At 40.3% G+C, this 22495-nt stretch overlaps 2 protein-coding genes across 5 annotated transcripts in view; one reads left to right on the top strand and one right to left on the bottom strand.

Annotated features, from left to right (window-relative positions):
• The window catches only part of LOC143021382 (glycine receptor subunit alphaZ1-like), a 206593-nt gene that overhangs the window by 92556 nt on the left and 91542 nt on the right, over positions 1-22495 (bottom strand). The gene's annotated exons all lie outside the window — the stretch shown is intronic.
• Positions 1-22495, top strand: part of LOC143021361 (proteasome adapter and scaffold protein ECM29-like) — a 67628-nt gene that overhangs the window by 18053 nt on the left and 27080 nt on the right. For all 3 annotated transcript variants that reach the window (XM_076178804.1, XM_076178800.1, XM_076178811.1), the window contains exons 5-16: positions 1861-2010; positions 3099-4100; positions 4232-4433; positions 5855-6014; positions 6568-6716; positions 6913-7038; positions 7348-7477; positions 7757-7938; positions 8642-8746; positions 9095-9238; positions 12212-12281; positions 18343-18488. In XM_076178804.1, coding sequence (XP_076034919.1) covers positions 1861-2010; positions 3099-4100; positions 4232-4433; positions 5855-6014; positions 6568-6716; positions 6913-7038; positions 7348-7477; positions 7757-7938; positions 8642-8746; positions 9095-9238; positions 12212-12281; positions 18343-18488 — 2566 coding nt within the window. The remainder of the gene's footprint in view (positions 1-1860; positions 2011-3098; positions 4101-4231; positions 4434-5854; positions 6015-6567; positions 6717-6912; positions 7039-7347; positions 7478-7756; positions 7939-8641; positions 8747-9094; positions 9239-12211; positions 12282-18342; positions 18489-22495) is intronic.

The raw sequence follows: 22495 nt of genomic DNA, 5'->3' as shown, positions 1-22495 counted from the left end.
GGTCTATATGGGGCGCCCCTACGGACCAGAGCCACACATCATTTTGTCTATGATAGAAGAAAACTCTGTTCATAGAGAAATGATGACACTTTTATACTACGACTGTCCCTCCGTTATGCTGTCCCCCAACCTCTTGTTGCTGTCCTGTACCATTTCTCTGAGTATTCTCTTTCTGTGATGGGGGAATTCCCTGTGGTGGGGGAAAAGAATACTGCCACCAAGTATTCCCACTTGGATCGTAAGAGGCGAGAAGAAAGGGACGGGGATTGGGACTAGGCATCCATCTCCCTGTAGCCCCACGGGGCATATCTCCTAAAAATAAAAAATGGCTAGTAACCTTTTATATAAATTAACAAATATGTGAGAAAGCTATAGGAAAGGGGAAGGATGTTTTTTGGGCCTTTATGGATATGGAAAAGGCATACGACAGGGTAGACAGAAAGGCACTGTGGGAGGTTTTGCGGATATACGGGATAGGAGGAAAGCTTCTAGGAGCTGTCAAGAGTTTTTATGAGAGTAGTAGAGCTTGTGTCAGGATTAGAAATGGAGAGAGTGAGTTGTTGGAGGTAAAGGTGGGGTAGTGCAAGAGGTAAATGCAAGGGTAGTGGGTCAGGTATTGGAGATGGTTAAAGAAATGGAGAAAAGTGGGAGGTGAGCCAGCTGTTGTTTGCGGACAACACTGCGCTTGTGGCAGGATCATAGGAGGGATTGAGGAAGTTGGTGACAGAGTTTGGGAGAGTGTGTGATAGAAGAAAGCTGAAGATAAATGTGGGTAAAAGTAAGGTGATGAGGTGTACAAGGGGTGAAAGTGGCAGTAGTCTGGAAGTGAGCATTAAGGGAGAGCGACTGGAGGAAGTGGATAGTTTTAGATACTTGGGTGCAAATGTGGCAGGAAAAGGTGGAGTGAAGGTGGAGGTAGAATGTAGATTGAGAGAAGCGAGTAAATGCCTTGGTGGATTAAAAAGTGTAATGAGGAATAGACTTTTGGGAATGGATGCTAAGAGGAGACTGTATTAAGGAGTGATTGTGCCAACAGCACTGTATGGGGCAGAAACATGGAACATAAGAGAGGAGTTTGAATGTGTTTGAGATGAGGTGTCTGAGAAGTATGATGGGGGTTACTAGGCTAGATAAGAGTGAGAAATGAGGAGGAGAACAGGGGTGGAAAGGGAGTTGGGAGATAGGGTTGATGAAAGAGTATTAGGATGGTTTGGGCACATGGAAAGAATGAGTGAAGAAAGACTAGTAAAAGAGGTATGGAAGGCAGATGTGGTGGAAGTGAACATGAAGGGACGTCCTAGGATGAGGTGGATGGATGGGGTGAAGGGGGCTTTGGGGAAGAGGGGAATGTCTGTTGAGGAAGGACGGGAGAGGACAGAAGACAGGGGTGAATGGAGAATGGTTGTATATGGATGATGTTGTGATACATGAGGTGGAATGGGCAGGGGGATGGGGGGTGAGGTAGTATGTGTGAGCAAAATTTGACGCAGCCCGAAGGGATTTCACCCCGTCTTCTCCTTTATGCATGGGGGGACAGAGAGGGGGGGTCACCGATTTAATGAAGTGGCCTTGCTGTGGATGTGCTGTGTCTTGCGACACTGCTTCTGACCCAGGGCAGTGGACAAGGTGCAGGGATGACCCGTCATCCAGGAGGTGCTAAGATAAGAGGGAGGGTGGAGGGGTGTGGAGTTTATTCAGGGATGGAATGGGTGGGAATGATTTTATGCCTTTTCCTTTTTGGCTACCTCCCTTGTAAGGGGGAAACAGCCTTGGTATATGTATGTATGTATGTAACATGTTATTTGGTATTGACTTTATTTACATGGTTCTGATCTATGTATCTTATTTGTTTTACTTCAGTCTGCTTTTGTTGATAATTCCTGTACTTGGACATGTCAAACAACCTGAAAGTCCTGAGAAAGCAGCTTCACTTTTGGGACTCCGTGACAATCCACAAATTTCAAAACTGCTCCTAGACTTCATGGTGGATGTTCTCCTCATGTCATATGGGTAAGTAATATATTTTGGTTTTGATGTTTGGCTTACACATCTTCAAAATGGCTTCAAATTTGTGTTCTGCGTGTAGGAAGAGGGTCCAACAACAAGTACTATACTTACAAGTATTGGTCCTGCAAAATGGATATTGGAGAGAATATGTATCTCCCATTCACCCATTTTCATACCCCACCAACTTCCTCACTCCCATCTAGAGGTGCTGACATTTGGTCTCTGGGCTAACCCAGAGATATTTTTCTCTCTCTATCTCTCTGTATTTTCTTCTCCATTTCACATAAGGAGAGCTGACTACTGGCACCTGCTCCCCTCCTACTCCTATCAGCCATTGACATAGAAACAGCCCTACACTAATACAGCACAGACAAGAGTTCTTTCCAAAGATTTTTAGGACACAAGGACTGCTCCCAGCCATTATGGAGCTGTTGGTTTCCAGTCAGTGAAATGAGGCAGTAATTATTATTTTATGTAAGAAGCAACACTCTCTCTAAGCTGTTCACGTGCACATATGTTTTACAACTGGTACACATAAAGAAAAAATGTATGCACACATGGTTTCCAAATTATATTAAAATCCATTCAGTAAAGAAGTTCCACCCTAACATCAGCCTATGAATTCTCTAAAAATATGGTAACTTTCCCTCTTTTAACTCGAGCATGGGTACACACAAACCTTTCAGAGAAGGCAAAGTTTGCATACAAGTAAATTTCTGCACACACAGCAAAAAATTAGAGGGGGGCAGTGAAGTGCTTTTATGATGGATATGAATCTTGTGTATGTTATAAGTAAGGTGAATTTTTGTAACATGCTTCATAAAACTTGTGTCAACCTTATATGCCTTCTCTAAGTCCACAAAATCACAGAAATACTTCTCACATGCCTCTCTTACTACTACAAAAAAATAATAATTTATGCATCCTCTTCCTCACATAAAATCACACTTGATATGGGATATAAACTACCTGAGTTTTATACAGTCTGTTTTTTACCATGTTTTCACAACAATGATGCAGTGGCTCTAAAACTGACCTCAAATATTGTTTTCTTGTTGCTTAATACAGTATAGCCAATTATATCCTTGCAGTGCCACACCCCTTGCCCAGCAACAGAGGCCTGCAGAAGGCGCCCAGGAAAGCAGTAGTGGGTCTTCTGTTGCCGGGGTCCCAGCGGGCATGAGTGCCAGTGGCTTCAAGAGAGTCATGGGAGACAGCCCACCAAAACCCGAGCAGCTGGAACAGATGAAACTGGCAATTGTCAAGTTCTTGAGCACAGGTGTCTTGCTTCCTTCCACAATTGTCATTCCACTAATAATCGCTGCTGCAGACACAAGGTTCGCTGTTGCCAATGCTGCTGATTTGCAAATTCGAAGGAATGATAGTACAGTGGATTGGAATAGTAGCGGAGTTATATCATCCCTATATCTCATGTTTCTTGGCACTCTCACCCCGAGAGAAAGGACACCTACTGATAAATTCAAAAACCCTGCCAACACACGTATTAGGCTGAAACTGATGCCATTGTTGCTAAAGTCAAGAGAGGCTGCAAACTATACTCCATTAGCTGTCAAAGTGTTCTTTGAGTGCCTATGGGGACAGAATTCTAATAGTAAGCTAAAACAGCAGGGCGTAATGTTCCTTCACCACGTAGCATTTAATGCTGAGACGGAAAAATTAAGCCCGGTTGGAAGTGTATTATTTAGTGGAACAGTAAAGGTCATTGAAGAAGAAATGAGTGATCCTAAACTGCGTTCACTGGCATATGGTGCCTTGGCTAAGCTTTCCTTGAAAATTCCAAATCTCCTGTTGTCCCATGCCTCTCAATTACACTACTTGCAAACACTCATGACCGCCCTTACACAAGAACAAGGTGATGTCCTGTTAGCTGTTCAGGAAGCCCTTTCAATGGTTGCACCAGTTTGTAAACAGCTCAGCCTTGAGAGTCAGAACCAGCTTTGCATACTCTTGACAGAACACGTCCTCCACCATAATGCACAACTTCGGCGAACTGCAGTTCACTATGCGTCCTCGGTGTTCCCATATGACCACATTCCGTCAAGGTTCATCCTTATGATTGCTGCTGGTGACGAGTAAGTACTGTCACAATTTTGTCACGAAAATTGCTTCGATAGAATTTTGTTTTGTATTCAAAATAAATATATATTACATGAGATCAGCTTGATCTGTAAAGCTAACAGACAATAATATATTTTCTTTGTAGCCACGATGATATACGCATTGAGGCACGTAGACAGCTGTACAAGGCAGTTGGAGAAAGGAAAGATGGAACCCCGGAGCATATCACCCCAAACTTTTCTGATATGATCTGCTATGTCTTGGAGCGAATCAATTCATTACCCAAGACCAGGTGGCATGAGTCAGGAAATCAACCTATTCCATTCTCCTTAGTTGTAATGGAACAAGTGAGCATTATTTACTACAGTATTAAGGGGAAAGAAGCCTATTGGTAGAGGTATTCATCTTTTTACGTAAAAAAAAAAAATATATATATATATATATATATATATATATATATATATATATATACATATATATATATATATATATATATATATATATATATATATATATATATATATATATATTATTGATATTATTTATTTTATTTTATTTATTTTATCTTATTTAATTTTTTTTTTTTTGTGTGTGTGTGTGTGTGTGTGTCACACAATAACATCGCACAAATAGAAATTGGAGAAGATTCCCCTAGAGTTACACATACTATAGGTATGGGAAGGGGGTGAAACGTCACCTATTATGTCGCAATAATTAATTTATTTTGCAAATAAATACATAATGTATTATGAATGAACATATCCTTGTTCTAATATGACAGTGATAAATATTAAAGCAGGTAGTATACTGGGCAGCTGCTTGGTGGTATGTGGGTTGCCAGGGAAAGATTTGAAAATGTAGATCCCCCAGAAAACATAAAAAAGTGATTTGAAAAATTAAATTTTAAATACATTTCTAGTATTGCATTGCATACTTAAGTGAAGATGCATAACTAGAACACACGTAAATAGATGAATATGTGTATATAGATAGTTTTTAGATGCATTGTATAGACATTTTCTTAAAATGGGGAGAGATGTGAATTGTAGGAAGAGGAATTTGGCTCAAGTATGACGACACAAGTATAAACCAGGGGTAGACAGCCCTTGAACACGTATGGCAAACCCGACATACTAACAACTTTTTTCCGACATGTGAAACCCAGAGCTGCATTAAAAAAAATAACCAATAAATCTCCAGCATTTTTTGTTTGACCATTAACATGTGCATACTGCTCTGGCGTCAGATTGGGGCCTAAGAGGATGAAGGGAAGAGACCCATACTCATACATAGGCTTAAAATTTTACTTCATTGTCACATGAGAAAATGCTGTATCAAAGATTTGGCTAATTTTGGCACCCACACCAAAAATTGTTCCCCACTCGTGGTATAGACTGTCAGTTCACAACTCAATGTAGTCATCTTCTGTGTGAATGCATTATTAATAGTAATTCCATTGTCTTTTGTCTTTGTATGTGATAAACCATGTATACTAGATTCATCTTGTGTTGGTTCTTTCCTCCCATTTCTTTTCTTTTGTGTTATTCTATTTTTTTTTTTTTTTTTTTTTTTTTTTTTTTTTTATGGGTTCCATTCATAATGCTGTGGCATATTCTAAACCAAACCTGAGGTTGTGGGTTATTGGCAACTTCACAGTATGCTTGTACATGTACTTTAAGTCTTGAGAGAGAGAAAATGAAAAAACAGAAGTTTTTTCTTTTTGTATCATCAAAAGTGCTAGATACTAGATTTAGAATATTTCACTCAGATTCTGCGGTACCATGAGCACTGTCTGAGCATCGAGGCTGGTGACAAGAGAAAAGATGAGGACCAACTCATGTGGATTGATCCACCAGCAGTCGGTCATCTCATCCGAAATATAGTGGAAAAACATGAAAGAGATATAAATTCTGGAAATGTTAAAAGGAGTAAGTATATTCTCAGATTTTTTGAATGTATGCATTTGAAATATATTGTAATATACAGTCAATACTTTAGGAATTTGAGTGGCACCCCAACAGAGCAGTTATGCAACATTCTTTTATGTCCATAAAAACATCAGGGAGGAGGAAGAGGGCTCCAATCAGAACCTGAGCATTTTGGTCATTAAATGTGTCCAGATGTGTCACAGATAAGAGTGAAAGGGAAGGGATTGGTAGTATGTTTATAAGTAGAAAGATGGATATGTTAGTGTTAAATAAAACTAAATTGAAAGGTAAAAGTGAGTTTGAGCTTGGGAATGTGGTGGGTCAGGTGTCAGGAGTGACATGGTGCTAGAGAAGGAAGGAGGATAGTTACCGCTGGTAAGTGATGACGTTGGTGAGTGTGTGGTAGAGTGGAGGAAAGTGTTTATGGGGATAATGTTGGCTCAACTACACTTTCACAAAAGGGGAGAGTGTGTCCTTGGTACATACAGTCTTTTAAATACTTCAAATTGTTTTAAATATAATTAAAATGTATAGAAATAATTTCCTTTCATAGGTCCTTCGCCAGTGATGAGGTACATTGGAATTGCGGAGTTAGCGGCTGATGCTTGGTGTCCATATGGCTTAGAGGCCATACTCAGGGTTGTCGCTGTAGCACCTGAAGTTCTCATTTCTTATTACTCAGATAAGATTGACTGGATTAAGGTATGACTTGATTGCCCCATCCCAGCATAGCCACTTGAAAATTATTCTTACCTTTAGATTTATGGCTATCCTAAGTAATTATTGAATTTTATCATATTGTCATCTTTAATAAAGAAAAATTGCTTAAATTCCTTATTTCTAAACTTATGTTTATCTGTATTGATAATATACAATAGCTCTGCATTTGATCCACTAGAAATTTGTTTTCCGTGGGGGCTACAGTGGCGAGATTGCTGCTCATTTGTTTGGTGTGGTGGTTGGTCACTTGCCACTGAAGCACTTTGACAAATTGGTCACCCCGCTCACCAAACTGAAGGACATGGTGAGTCTTTGGATCAGAGCTTGTACGAAAGAGTATTCTAATTATACTATTTATACAAGTCATTGAAAATTGTGATACACATATAGCCCAAGCATAGACCTGTATAGAATAATTGATTGAAAATGGGAAACTACCTGTCTAAGGTTTTGCTCTAGTGGAATATCACAGAATACTGAAATAGTGGTACAATATCTTTCATTGCTGAAAGCTCATTGAAATTAGAACACTTTGAAGTTATGTCTTCCTAGTCTGTTGTTCATGACTATTTTTTAAATATATGTATTTTTTCTCTCTTCATACACACTCAAGAGAGTCGAAAGCCAAGAGAGCTCTGTTCTTGCTCTTGGCTATAGCTTTGGGTACAGCATCAATACAATGCGAAGATCTGGTGTAGTGTTGGAGGATTGGCCCCTGTTTGAAACTGCTGTACACTTGTTGTGTAAGTATTCGGTTAAGTAAAGAGGAAGTTCAGTGTCTACCTCTTTTTCATCTCCTTTTCATTTCCCTCCTTTCTTTCTCCATTTTTCTTTCCTTCCTTTTTTCTCTATTCCCCCCGCTTTCTCCGTCTCTCTCTTGAGATGTGCTGATTATGCTGTTGCTGTTGCCATTTACCAGAAGGACATGGATCCTCGGCAGTGGATTGATTAACTGATTGATGAAAAAGTTGGACTAAGACTTGTTCTCTAACTCATTATACAATTCTTCTTTTCTTCTTCAGTAACACAACTTGCAATGGACAACAATCCTATTCAGAACAATTTAGTGAGAGCTATTGGGGACATGGCAAGACAGAGTCCCCTTCCGCTGGAGGAAGGCAGTGAGGAGGACAAAAAACCGTCATTCCATTCCCTTGTCAAGAATCTGGAGACAATAAAGAACAACAACAAATTACCCTCAAAGGTAGGAACGCTCTTGATTAGGAAGAGTAGATGAAGCTTGGTATGACCCAGTTTTAATTGGGGGTTTGTATTTACCATTAGGTAAATACAACTTGATTGTATTTACAATTAGGTAAATATAATTAGGTTGTTGGGAGGGGGGTAATCCTTGTTTAAGGTAATTACTTGTCAATGATTTCTTGGGACATGTTACAAAGAGATGACCATTAAAAAAACATAAAGTTAAATGTATTTCATTCATTACTATAGTCCCCCTGGTGTCTGTAGGTAACATCAACCATATATATGTAATATTTGTCAGAATGTTTTACAACATAATAATATGGCATGTGTTATTCATCAACAAAGGATCTATCATGATGATGGTGGTGGTAAGTGGTGGTGATGGTGGACATTGTTGCCTTGAGTCTTGCTGGCTGGAAACCAGTATCAAGGAAATGATTCTGACATCCGTCTTACAAGGTCACTTCATGTGGGTGCCTGTCATTGGTCCCTGCTTGTGTCTAGTAGGATTACACCAATGCTTTTACCTTTCATCATCATCAGTCATTCAAAGTACAAACTCTCCCAGTCTCCTCTGTGGCTCACATATTTTGCCAACCCTTACCATAGCATTCTTACAAACTTCTGTGCCTTGTCTCCCCTTTTTCTGTCTTGGCTTCCTCTGTTATCCAAAACCTTAGTTAATGTCTCTTCGTCAACAGGTGCGTGAGGTAGCCATTGCCACTCTTGGCTACTTATCTGTAGGCCAGGCTGACTTTCCACTTAGGAAGAGGGTACTTGAGTCTATGTTTTTACAAGGAAAAGAGGTTAGTAAAACAATCTATTGTTTAAAGTGGTGTTCAGCTTACATTCATAGAATACCGAAATTGGGAATATTTGTGTAATAATACTCTCCTTTCAGTCTTGTTTTTTATTTATTTATTTTCATTTTTCTGTTTAAATATTACTTACTCTGCTGGTTCTCAGGCCAGATAGCCCTTCACTGTTTTCACTATGCCTCTCCAGATGGTTCTATCCTCTGCCAATTCTTTCCAGTCCTCTCTTGGTGCCACCCTCTCCACATCCTTCCTGACTCCATCCATCCATCTGTACCTGGGTCTACCTAATGGTCATCTATTTATTTATTTTTTATTATTATTATTTTTTTTTTATAGACAAATGAGATTGAGATCCACTTTGCCATTGGTGAATCGTTGGTAGATACAGCCTTGGGGACAGATTCCCCTTCAAGCAGAAACTTCTGGACTGAAGAGAATCCACTTGAAAAGGAGCCACAGGAGAACCAGGATGTCAAAGAGGTTAGTCTTGTGATTTCTGTTGACATTGTAGCTGTGTTTGGTAGGAAATTCAAGAACATATGGCAAACACCAGGTACAATATATATTTATATTTTTTTTCTTCCTTTGTCTTCTTCATGATCTTTGGTTTTAATTAACTTATTTTCCATACAAGCACTTTGTCAACCTCTTCAGCAAAGGTAGCATTCCTGAGTGAAGTTGAATAAAATCATATAATGTCTATGAATGTAGTGAAGAGTTCATGTCCCTGAAATTTAATAGACTTCGGCAAGGATGCGTTATGTCGCCCTGGCTGTTCAACTTATACATGGATGGGGTAGTGTGAGAGGTAAATGCAAGGGTAGTGGGTCAGGGATTGGAGATGGTTAAAGAAAATGGAGAAAAGTGGGAGGTGAGCCAGTTGTTATTTGCTGACGACAATGCGCTTGTGGCAGGATTGAAGGAGGGACTGAGGAAGTTGGTGACAGAGTTTGGGAGAGTATGTGATAGAAGAAAGCTAAAGATAAATGTGGGTATAAGTAAGGTGATGAGGTGTACAAGGGGTGAAATTGGCAGTAGACTGGAAGTGAGCATTAAGGGAGAGCGACTGGAGGAATTGGATAGTTTTAGATACTTGGGTGCAAATGTGGCAGGAAAAGGTGGAGTGAAGGTGGAGGTAGAATGTAGATTGAGAGAAGCGAGTAAATGCCTTGGTGGATTGAAGAGTGTAATGAGGAATAGACATTTGGGAATGGATGCTAAGAGGAGACTGTATGAAGGAGTGATTGTGCCAACAGCACTGTATGGGGCAGAAACATGGAACATAAGAGAGGAAGAGAAAAGGAGTTTGAATGTGTTTGAGATGAGGTGTCTGAGAAGTATGATGGGGGTTACTAGGCTAGATAGAGTGAGAAATGAGGAGGTGAGGAGAAGAACGGGGGTGGAAAGGGAGTTCGGAGATAGGGTTGATGAAAGAGTATTAGGATGGTTTGGACACATGGAAAGAATGAGTGAAGAAAGACTAGTAAAAGATGTATGGAAGGCAGATGTAGAGGGAGTGAAGATGAGGGGACGCCCTAGGATGAGGTGGATGGATAGGGTGAAGGGGGCTTTGGGGAAGAGGGGAATGTCTGTTGAGGAAGGACGGGAGAGGACAGAAGACGGGTGAATGGAGAATGGTTGTATATGGATGATGTTGTGCATGAGGTGGAATGGGTTGGGGGTGAGGTAGTATGTGTGAGCAAAATTTAACGCATCCCGAAGGGATTTCTCCCCGTCTTCTCCTTTTATGCAATGGGGGGATGGAGAGGGGGGGTCGCCGATTTAATGAAGCAGCCTTGCTGTGGATGTGCTGTGTCTTGCAACACTGCTTCTGACCCAGGGCAGTGGACAAGGTGCAGGGATGACCCGTCATCCAGAAGGTGCTAAGATAAGAGGGAGGGTGGAGGGGTGTGGAGTGTATTCAGGGATGGAATGGGTGGGAATGATTTTATGCATTTTCCTTTTTGGCTACCTCCCTTGTAAGGGGGAAAAAGCCTTGGTATATGTATGTATGTATGTGTCCAGATATGACTCCACTAAGTCTCGAGTGGCAGTGAATGGGAGAATGGATATAGAATAGGGTTATGACTTTTTTCAGGTAAAGCCTGTGATGGCAAACAATGAACTTTTTCCTAAAACTCACAAAAATGCCTTTCATTTTGTCAAATTGTGAAAGAAAATTCACATACCTGAGAAGATGATGTAGGCTGAAACATCAAAAGAAAATTCTGCTGTTTACAAAAATTTTATATGTAAATGAATAGAACACACAGTAAACTTTAAAAATTGGTTTTGAATTCGTAAATTACTGTGTATGAACTTGCTTTTAAGATATTTGTCAGTTTTGCAAGTGCTGTGAAGGTCTTCCATCAGCTTCACAGCTCTTTTCCACAATATTTGAATGAAGCATATCAAACACTGAGTTTTCCTCTATCCAGAGACAGCAGCATGCACCTCATTGCAAGTGCTTTCTGAATAATGATGATTTGAGAGCCATGCTTTTCCCCATATAGTTGTGATGAAGTCACAAATAGCTTTCAGCTGATCTCTCCATTTTGGAAGGAAAAGAAAAGCAATCTGTGCATAATTGCCCATGAATTCCACCTGTCACTGTGAAGGGAGGACAGCTTCTCGCATTTCATACAAGGCCATTTTCCATCCATCTGATAGAAATTATATGCTTCACAGAGTTCAAAAAGAGTCGTCTCTCCATCTAGGGTTTTCACGTATTGGCATTATTTCTGTGCCAGAATAACTATTTTGTAAGTCCTCATACTTACATACGTATACCAAAGGCTTTTTTCCTCATAGTCTGCCAAAATATCTTCAATGAAATTATAGTTGATGCAGGGTGACCATGATTTTGTTGGGAAAAAGGAATTCTTTATGTCGTAGTACCAGGTTGAGAATATGATGTTGGCATCCAATAAACTGAGGCTGTTTTAGTCCCTGTTTTCTGAACTCCTTACTTCATCAAACCCATCCAAACATTAGCCCCCACAGAAAATCACTCCCAATAGAAGCAAGAACCACACTAGCAGAACTACAATCAGGTCACCATCCATCATTCAAACAGTACCAACACAGAATAGGTATGGCCACAGAAAGAAACTGCTTCATATGCAACCATCATACAAAAGACACAGAACACCTCATCATACACTGTTCTGCCCGAACCATACACAGCCAGAGACACAGTATTTCTTCTTTGAGTGACTTATAGGCCAATCTGGTGGCTGTTGCCATTTACTTGGGTGCTGTGAGTCTCCTGCAAGAGAGATTTGGTGCAACAGATTAATTGATAACGTATAAACTGACTTCTGTATTGGAATGGGTACTCAAGATTATACATGCCCTTAGCTGATTAGAATTGGCTGGTTGTAGCTAAACTGAAATATATAATCCAAGTGAAATAAAACAATTGTACATGTTTGTAAACCTTTCTATTTTCAGGACAAATTTGAAGAAAGAGAGAAAGATAGCGATGAGGCAATGGAAAAGGATCAACCAAAGGAATCCATAGGTATGTGTCAGTAAGAGATTTGATTCATAACATGTATTTACCTAATTGTTGTATACAGGAAAAGAACAATGCTCATGGGATCCCGTCTCCTACTCTCCAATTTATGACACCTATCTTAAAGTTCATGTATGGTTCCAACATGAATACAGACAATGTAAGAATTATACATTCTTAATTTCTGGTTGATATATTTAATTTTAAATTCATGTATTGTTCCATATTGGGTTATATCACCCTCTAAGCTATTCCAAGTATTTATGTATCTACATGGAAGCTCGCTGGCCAAGCGGGTTAGGGCGTTGTAGCTTGCGGCAAAGCTCAAGAGTGGAGGCTCAAACCCTGCTATCAGCAAAGTTGAACCAAGGGCGTAGTTCAATGAATTCCACACTACAAAGTCCTCTGTAAGGGTCACCATCCTAGCCTCCCAATAGGGGGGAGTTTGTGACATTAAACCATATCATCATCATGTATCTATATGGAAAACTGTATTTCTTCACATCTTTTATGCATGTAGTATTTCTTAATTTCATCCCTAACATACATACATATACCAAGGGTTTTTCCCCCTTACAAGGGAGGTAGCCAAAAAGAAAAAGGCATAAAATCATTCCCACCCATTCCATCCCTGAATACCCTCCCTCTCATCCCTGACAAAGTAATTAAGAAATACTACATGGTTTCATGACCTCATAAAGCCCTCCTATTTATTATCAAGAGGTCTCATCTCTCAGTGTAGTCTATCCCATTTAGTGACCTGAATACTATAATTGTATCATCTTTCTCTTTGATCTTTCAAAGTTGGCAGACCCACTGCATGGGTATTTGTATTTACCTAGTTTTATTATACAGGAAGGGGAGCCATGCTTGTAGTGACCCATCTTTGTATCTCACAGTATCTAGTTTGTTCTTAAGTTCTTGTATGGTGTTTGCACACACTATTGTTTTGTCTAATTTGTTCCAGACATGTACCACTCTGTGTGGATTTTTTATTTATTTATTTTTTCCAGATCTCTTCTTTAACTATCCTTTTTGAGTTTCTTTTCATGTCTTCTTGTTTTTCTTTTATCCCACTTTAATAAGTCTTTTCTGTCAAGGACATCCATGCCTTTCATGATTCTGTAAATGGTCAGTAGATCTCCTCTTTCTTTTCTTTGTTCCAGGGTTGGTAGTTCCAGTTTAGACAATCTTTGTTCGTATGTCAATATTGAAAGTGTTGGGGACATCTTTGTTGTTGCTCTCTGAATTCTTTTTAATTTCTCTATATTCTTTTTTGTGCTGGGTGTCCATAGAGTTGTAGCATGTGTATGTTTATATATATATATACAGTGGCCGCGAAAAGTTTGGGCGCAAAATTATAGGCGCCCCAACTTTCCCCTAAACTCAAAACATGCGAAAAATACAACTTTCCACCCAAACTTTTCGCTATTTTTCAATGCTAGCGTTTGTACCCGTATTTAGCCGAGACAATACACACTATTTGGCAACTCTGTTTAGGCGCACTCGATGTCACATGGAGTCACTTTCTAAACATCTCTCACGGAGAGTAGTCTTTTTTTTTGCGGTGGTCTCTGTTTTTGTGCCTTGATATCTCCGTAATGGGAAGTGGTAAAGAGCTGGAAAGAGACACAGTTGTTACAATCATAACCCTCTATAAGGAGGGTTATAAGTGTAAAGATATTGCTACTCGTGTGGGAATTGGAGTGCGTCAAGTGCAAAAGTGGACCAAGAAATTTCGAGACGAAGGAAGTGACATCATTCGTACTCCAAAGCATCGCTCTGGTCGGCCAAGGAAGATATCAAATCGTACTTCTACGGTTATAACTGCCTCCTACGGTTATTAGGAGGCAGTTAGAACTGTAGAAGTACGATTTGATATCTTCCTTGGCCGACCAGAGCGATGCTTTGGAGTACGAATGATGTCACTTCCTTCGTCTCGAAATTTCTTGGTCCACTTTTGCACTTGACGCACTCCAATTCCCACACGAGTAGCAATATCTTTACACTTATAACTCTCCTTATAGAGGGTTATGATTGTAACAACTGTGTCTCTTTCCAGCTCTTTACCACTTCCCATTACGGAGATATCAAGGCACAAAAACAGAGACCACCGCAAAAAAAAGACTACTCTCCGTGAGAGATGTTTAGAAAGTGACTCCATGTGACATCGAGTGTGCCTAAACAGAGTTGCCAAATAGTGTGTATTGTCTCGGCTAAATACGGGTACAAACGCTAGCATTGAAAAATAGCGAAAAGTTTGGGTGGAAAGTTGTATTTTTCGCATGTTTTGAGTTTAGGGGAAAGTTGGGGCGCCTATAATTTTGCGCCCAAACGTTTCGCGGCTACTGTATATATATATATATATATAGATATATATAGATATATACACATATAAACAAGAGGGGAAGAGGTAAGTGTGAATGGAGAGTGGTTGTGAATGAATGAAAGACTGATGCAGTCAAAAGGGATTTCTTTATATTTTTGCTCCATTTCTAGAAGTTGATAAGGGAGGAGGGTCACCAAGCAAGTAAATGATGGGGGTAAACACACTTAATCTGTTTGGCCCTGCTGCGGAGGTCCTGTGTGCTGCTCCATTGCTTTTGACTTGGAGAGTGGATAGGGTACTGGGACGACCCTTCAGCCACAAGGAGCTAAGATAGAAGAAACAACAGATGGTTGCTGGATGGGTGAAGGGTGGATGTATGCCTTAAGTAGGTCACCCCACCTTAAAGGGGAAAGGTGCCTTTTGGTATTATGTGTGAATGCACTGTAGTGAGGATAAAAATGTAGCTTTCCTGTTATCATAAATGTCATAGAAGGTAACTAAATGTCTCTCCTAGGAAGAGTCACCTTTTCTTGATGGATGAATTTGTGAATGTATTTATTTATGGGAGTGGGTGCTTGCTTTTTGACTTGGCTACCCAGCTTGTGAGGGAGAAAAGCCCATGGTATATAGAACAGAATTATTGTTATTATTCAAATAGGGGTGAGTGGAGAATGGCTCTATACAGACGACACTGTGATGCAAGGAAGGGAGGGGGTGGGGGATGGAGGGTTAAGGTTAGGGAGTGGTTATGTGTGAATGATATTTTGACACAGCTAGAAGGGATTTGTCCCTTCTCTTTATCTGCATGAGAAGACAGTGAGGTGGGTTCAATTAAATGAAATGGCCTTGCTCTGGATGTGCTATGTCTTGCTACATTACTTCAGATCCAGGGCAGTGGGTGGGACAAAGAGATGATCCATCATCTAGAGGAGCTAAGATGAGAGGGAGGAAAGGGTGGTGGATGAGAGTGGAATAGTTGGGAAAGAAATGGTTATCTCTCTGGTAAAGGAGGGAAAAAACCTTGGTATATAGATAGATTATTATTGTTATTTCAGGATTTCTCCCCGTCTTCTCCTTTTATGCAGGGGGGGATGGAGAGAGGGGTCGCCGATTTAATGAAGCGGCCTTGTTGTGGATGTGCTGTGCCTTGCAACACTGCCTCTGACCCAGGGCAGTGGACAAGGTGCAGGGATGACCCATCATCCAGGAGGTGCTAAGATAAGAGGGAGGGTGGAGGGGAGTGGAGTGTATTTAGGGATGGAATGGGTGGGAATGATTTTATGCCTTTTCCTTTTTGGCTACCTCCCTTGTAAGGGGGAAAAAGCCTTGGTATATATATGTATGTATTATTATTATTGTGTCATGTTGCCATGGTTGTTCAATGTGTACATGGATGGGGTGGTATAAGAGGTAAGTATGAGGGTAATGGGCAGGGGATTGGAGATGGTTAAAGGTATGGAGAGAAGTGGGAGGTAAGCCAGTTGTTGTTTGCAGATCAGTGGTTAACCATTTTAGTACAAGTAAAATTCTCATGTGTAGCATGGGCTGCCACATGTATGATTCATCACACTACTCGCATTATAAAATATAGTCACTGCTGTATTACTCATTCTCTTTAACTCTGAGTAATGATAAAGACAAAATGTGATCAAACCAGGTCACAGAATCTGGGAGTAACTCATGTACAACTACAAAAAATATATATAATTAAGATGCTGACACCGGCATCCTTGTGTACCCACTCGTGCCTCATGATGCCTATGTAAGCATCATTGTACTGAAGTGGTTAAGGCAGTCAGTGGCAGATTGTGGGAAGGTATGCAGTAGGAAGTTGAAGGTAATTGTGGGTAAAAGTAAGGTGATGAGATGTACAAGGGGAGAGAATAGGAGTTACTTGGAAGTAAGTCTTACAGGAGAGAGGCTGGAGGAAGTGGACAGTTTTAAATATATGGGGTTCCATGTGGCAGGAAATGGAGTGGAGGTGGAGGTAACTTGTAGATTGAGAGAAGCAATTCAACATTATGGGGGGACTGAAAACTGCCATGAGAAATAGGCATCTGAGAATAAATGCAAAGAGAAGATTATATAAAGGGGTGATTGTGCTGACAACACTTTATGGGGCAGAGACTTGGAATTTAAGAAAGGCAGAGAGGAAAAGTTTAAATGTGTTTGAGAAGTATGGTAGAGGTTACATGGTTAGATAGAGTGAGAAACAAGGAGGAGAATTGGGTGGAAAAGGAGATAGCTAATAAGAGCTGATGAAAGATTATTGGGATGGTATGGACACATGGAAAGAATGAGTGAAGAAAGATTACCAAAAGAGGTGTGGAAAGCAGAGGTGGATGGAATGAACTTGAGGGTACAACTAGGGATGAAGTGGATGGATTGAATGGGGCTTTGAGCAAGAGAGGAATGTCTGTTGAGCAAAGACAGGAGAAGGCAGGGGATAGGGATGAGCTCAATGGGATTTCTCCCCATCTCCTCTCATTTCTGTGTCTGTTGAGCAATGAAAAGAAGAGGGCTTGGAATGGGGGAGAGTGGGGAGTTGTGTGTGAATGATACTTTGACTCGGCCCAAAGGGATATCTCCATGTCTTCTCTGTTTTCTGCATGAGGGGGTAGGGAGGGGTGGGTTGTTGTGCAAGTGAAGCAACCTTGCTGTGGATGTGCTGTGCCTTGCTGCATTGCTTCTGATCCAGGGCAATGGGGAGGAGACAGGGATGCCCCTTCATCCATGAGCAGCTAAGATGAAAGGTAAACAAGGGTGGTGGATGGGAGTGGGTCTGTGTCTTTTTTTACTTGGCTACCTCCCTTATAAGGGGGGAAAATCCTGTGGTATATAGATAAATAAAATTATTATTATTTTGCAAGACAGATATTAGGATTATCTCAATTTTGAAGTGCAACCCTGAAGGGCTGACACTTGGTCTCCAGACCAAGCCCAAGATCTCTCTCGACTTCAACTCCATTTCTTCCACCTCGTTTAACCACTTCCATACGGTGCCGCACACGTAGGCGTCAAGAGGAGCAAGTGGGTACGTGATGATGCCAACGTCGGCCTTTTGATTATATTTATTGTAGTCGTACCTACGTAAGCTTCATTCTCTCTAAACTGGCTTCATCTTATTTTCTATGGTTATCAAAATTCACGGATGAAAGAACGAACGATTAAGCACTGACTTTATTTTTTATAATGCGATTATTATGATGCAACACTGCACATCGTGCAGCTAATGCTGCCAGACATGCGATGTGCCCCGTATTAAAGGGGTTAAGGAGAGTTGACAATCAGCAACTGCTCCCCACCTCCTACTACTATAAGCTGGAGATAGAAATGTCCCATACAGTAACCCTTGATATAATGTATCTCAGTATATGAGATATTGGATATAACGGACAAAAAATCTGACCGGACAAACCCTTGCTATAATGGATTTTCAGCCGTTATATCAAGGGATACTTTGTTATAACGGATCTTTGGATATAACAACAGACCCATCCCCATATCGTCCATTATATCGAGGGTTTACTGTATACTGATACAATACAGATAGGAGTCCAATATGACTTCCTAAAGAGATCTATGGAAAGGGCCAAGGACCATTGTCAGGTACTGTGGGGCTGAAGATTTCCCGTCACTGAAATGCGAGGTAACAGTTATTTTTCCTGTGACCTGTGCGCAGATGGTGTAGTTTATATTAACACAAAAGTCATTCATCTCCTTTTTTCTCCTAAACAGACCAAAGTTTAGACAAAGATGTTGAAAAGATGGAAGTTGAAGAAAGCTCAAGTGTCCAGGAAACCTCTGAGTCTAACATGCTCTCATGGCTCCTCAGTGAACTTTTCAGCAAATACGTACAGCAAACACAACCCAGCATTAGACAGGTATGTCAGTTTTGTGGTTGAAGAGATCAGTATTACTTGATTCTTGCTATTAGTATGAACATTTTCTTCAGCACTGGCTTGGCAAAGGACCATGCATGTCATGAGTCAAGATTACATGATTTTGTGGACATGCACAAATTATACCCAAGAAATAATGGATGATGATGATGATGATGTAGTATTTATTGTATGAAATGCTTCCAATGTAGTTGAGAAAGGAAACCTTTGCTCTCATAACTGGAGCAAAATATAGTCTTTATTATGGTTGAGTTTCAATCTCTTGACACTATGTATTGCCTAGGGAACCAGACTGCTTTACTTATCCACCAGACCCAGGTCTTCCTGTAGGAACAGGGTGAAGTATGTATCCCATCTACTTTGAAGTGATTGATATATAACCTTCAAAGTTGCCTGGTGGAATAGCTCAATCCCTTGCCCCTTGACTGATATTGTACCATGACTAGGCTTGGGAGAGGAACCTCCTCACCTCATGCACTCACTCGTCACATTCACTCCTGTCACACTCGTCCCTTTCGTACCTTCCCACTTAAATCAGCAGTAGTGTCAGTGTATCCCCAGTGTTCCCCTCTCAAGAACAGATTTTCATCATAGTCTATACACATACAACTCTATACCACCCACACACATTTTTTGCATGTTTAACATCTTATTGTGAGCTTATATGGCTTCATTCACTGTATCCAATCACTTTTCCTTGGTCTTCCCTTTGTTCCCATTCTTGACACCACCAGTTCATGCATTCTCTGAGGACATCTACTCTCATCCATTTTTGTAAAATGACTTAACCACTTTGGGTTGACCTTTACTACTTTTTCTCCTCAGTTGCTGGTTGACCAGCAAGGAGCATCCTGCAGTGACTGTGCTCCAGGTGGCTTAAGCAAAAACCTGTCAACACAACACCTTCCATTATGAAAACTACTGTTCCTCGTGTATCATCACTGTTTCTTTCATTATCTTCTGTGTTATGTTTCTGCCATTCACACCATGCCTGGGATGTTTGAAAAGCTAACACCTGTAAGGCTCTTAACACTTTGAACTTGCAACATTTACTCTTATAGACTGACACTATGTATGCTTTCTTTCAGTCCTTGGTCACTCTCCTTCTCTCATAACATGTATGACTGAAGGCAGACCATATTTGTATGGCAAAACATAACGCAAAATACATCCACAGCCCCAGGGTTTTGCCTGAGGTTCCTTGCAAAAATGAGAGCCATCAGATGTACTAGATTACAGGCTACCACTTACTAACTTTTCCCACTCTCCTTCTACTCTTCCTATTTCAGGAGAGGCACAGAAGCAGGGGTGGTGGAATGAAAGTACAGTACTATCTCTCATTAACGGACTAAAAGGGGGGTAACGATGTCCGTTGATGTGAATAATCCATTGATTTGGAGTGGTTTTTGGGTGATATAGTGATTGCACAGTACTAAACAACAGCACCAAAAACACCGCAAACACAGGGAAAACACTGTAAACACAGCTAATTAACATCCGTTAATGAGAGGTAGTACTGTAGTTTAAGTTAGTTGCAGCCTGGAACATTGTCATGTGGACATCCCTGATGAGGAACCTTGAGAAACCTCAGGGCTGAGAGTGTTTTCTCTTTTGCCACACAAGCATGTTTTGCCAAACTTCTCCCACTCTCTCTTCACCATTCCTGTGTCTGTGCTTCTTCAGGGACCAGTGTGATAGTCCTAAAAGATGGACAACAGAGGGAATCATCTCCCTGGTGTCCAGTTTCGAAACCTATGAACTTCACTGTATCTCAAGGTGCTGGCACCAGGTCTCTAGATTGGATCCAAGACATCTCTTTATGAACTTAGATTCTATTTCCTCCACAAAAGGAGAACTGACAACTAGTGACAACTTCCTTCCACCTATTTTCAGCTGGTGACATAAAAATTCCCTCACTAGTACAGCACAGACAAGAGTCCAAAGTTTCTTAAAAAAAAAAAAAAAAAAAAAAAAGTCTATGGGAGGGCCTAAGAATCATTGAGTCACAATGTGGCTGCAGGTTTCTAGTCAACAAAGCTCAAGGCAACAATTATTATTATTATTACTGTGTCCTGATAGAGGGGGTTCGCGACATCAAACTGAATCGTCATTGCCTTTCCACCCACCCCTCTTCTATATTATCTCTCTTCCTTATTCCTTTGCCACCTTATGTTTTCCAGTACCTGTTAACTTGCCCCTTCTCCCAACCCTTGCCTTCTCTTATTTCTCTTCCTCATCTTCATTTTTGTCAAACAAAAATAATGTGATACACTACCCATTGCCCCTCTCAGCATTTGATCCATAACCACAGGATCAGTCATACTTTACATCTCTTCTATTGCCATACTCTCTGTATACTTGTGTGTTTGATATTCCTTGTAACATGTACTACAAGCAACCCTATTCTTAGCAGCATAGACCCTTCTCATCCACCATGTCACTTCAAAATGGCCAATCATTCTTTCAGCACTCTCAACTCCTAGTTTTGCATTCATATCTTTAATAACCATGACTTTCTTTTCCATTTGAGATAATTTGGTTTAATCTTTCTTCTGTCCTGTGTCTATCGTGTATACATTTACAGTTACCAGTTTTATACTGTCTAGCCTCATCATTATTTACGTTACTCGACTATTCATTTTCTAGTGTTCATAAATCATAGACCCACTCCAACACATCCTTACTAGATATGACAATTGCACCTTTTGTTCTTCCACCTCCTGATGAATCCTCTCTCATTCCTTCCACATCTCACTCACCCTTATCTTCCTTATTCAGTTCTGTAACTCAACTGTAATGACCAGGCTGTAGTTTTCACACTGTATTATCACTGGAATACAACTATATCATTATTAACACAATAATAATATTTTGTCTGATGAGTTCAAATGTTAATAACAGCACATTATTACACGTATCCGTCTTTCAGTGACTAGCAATGTTCAATTGAATGATTGCAGAATGCTTTGCAATTAACAAAATAGAACCAGAGCAAGTATTATTTGCAAATATACATAAATTTATTGTAGTTGTATTTTTTGCAATACTATTTTATTATATATCTGAATAGTTCAAAGAGTGCCAGTAACAATAATATTGTGTTACATGTATTGCTTACCATCAGTTTCTATTTGTATTTCTTCTCTCACTGATCTGATGTGTAAATTCATTTTTTTCCATCACATGAAGAGAACAGAACCAAAACAAATGGTAGTTTGTGCATGACTATCATTAGGTTTTCTTCAATATTTTAGTTGTAGGAAACCAAAACAGTTTAAATCCCTTCTGGCCAAGTCAATTTATCATCTATTCACAGCTATTCTCTATGTAAGAGGGTATTAGTGAAGAATGGTTGTGAGTGGATGATAAATTGACGTGGTCCAAAGGGATTTCTCCTCAACTTCTCATTTTATGTAAGAAGGGACAAAGAGGGAGGGTCACCATGTAAATGAAGTGGTGGGGGTTAACCAGCTTCAGCTGTCAGGCCCTGCTGTGGATGTGCTGTGTTTTGCTGCATTTCTACTGAGCTGGGTAGTGAGCAGGGGTCAGAGGTGATCCTTTATCCCCCTCTCTCTCTCTCTCTCTCTCTCTCTCTCTCTCTATATATATATATATATATATGTATATACATATACTTTATATATATTTATATATATATATATATCTCCTCTTGCTTTTTATACATGTACCTACCAATAGGCCTTTTTCCCCATAAGGGGTGCATGCTAAGTCAACCCACACAAAAACTTTACACCCATCTAAAATGCAATCACCACCCTTCTAGGGGTGCAGTGCTCCGAGAGCTTGCTGGAGTGCCGCTTTGGCACCTAGCAAAATAATTCAGTCACTTTATACCCACTTTACTCGTCTGAATGATTTTATCTCTCTCTCTCTCTCTTTCTCTCTCCCCACTGTATATAGAAACATGATAGGAATTGCAGGCTTTTGCTCCAGCACCTATAAGATTGGCACTGCACCCCTGACCCCTC

This window comes from Oratosquilla oratoria, chromosome 3 (assembly GCF_046742065.1).
Source record: "Oratosquilla oratoria isolate Oo_2021 chromosome 3, ASM4674206v1, whole genome shotgun sequence".
Lineage (NCBI taxonomy): Eukaryota > Metazoa > Arthropoda > Malacostraca > Stomatopoda > Squillidae > Oratosquilla > Oratosquilla oratoria.
This window is presented reverse-complemented; position numbering and strand designations above follow the sequence as displayed.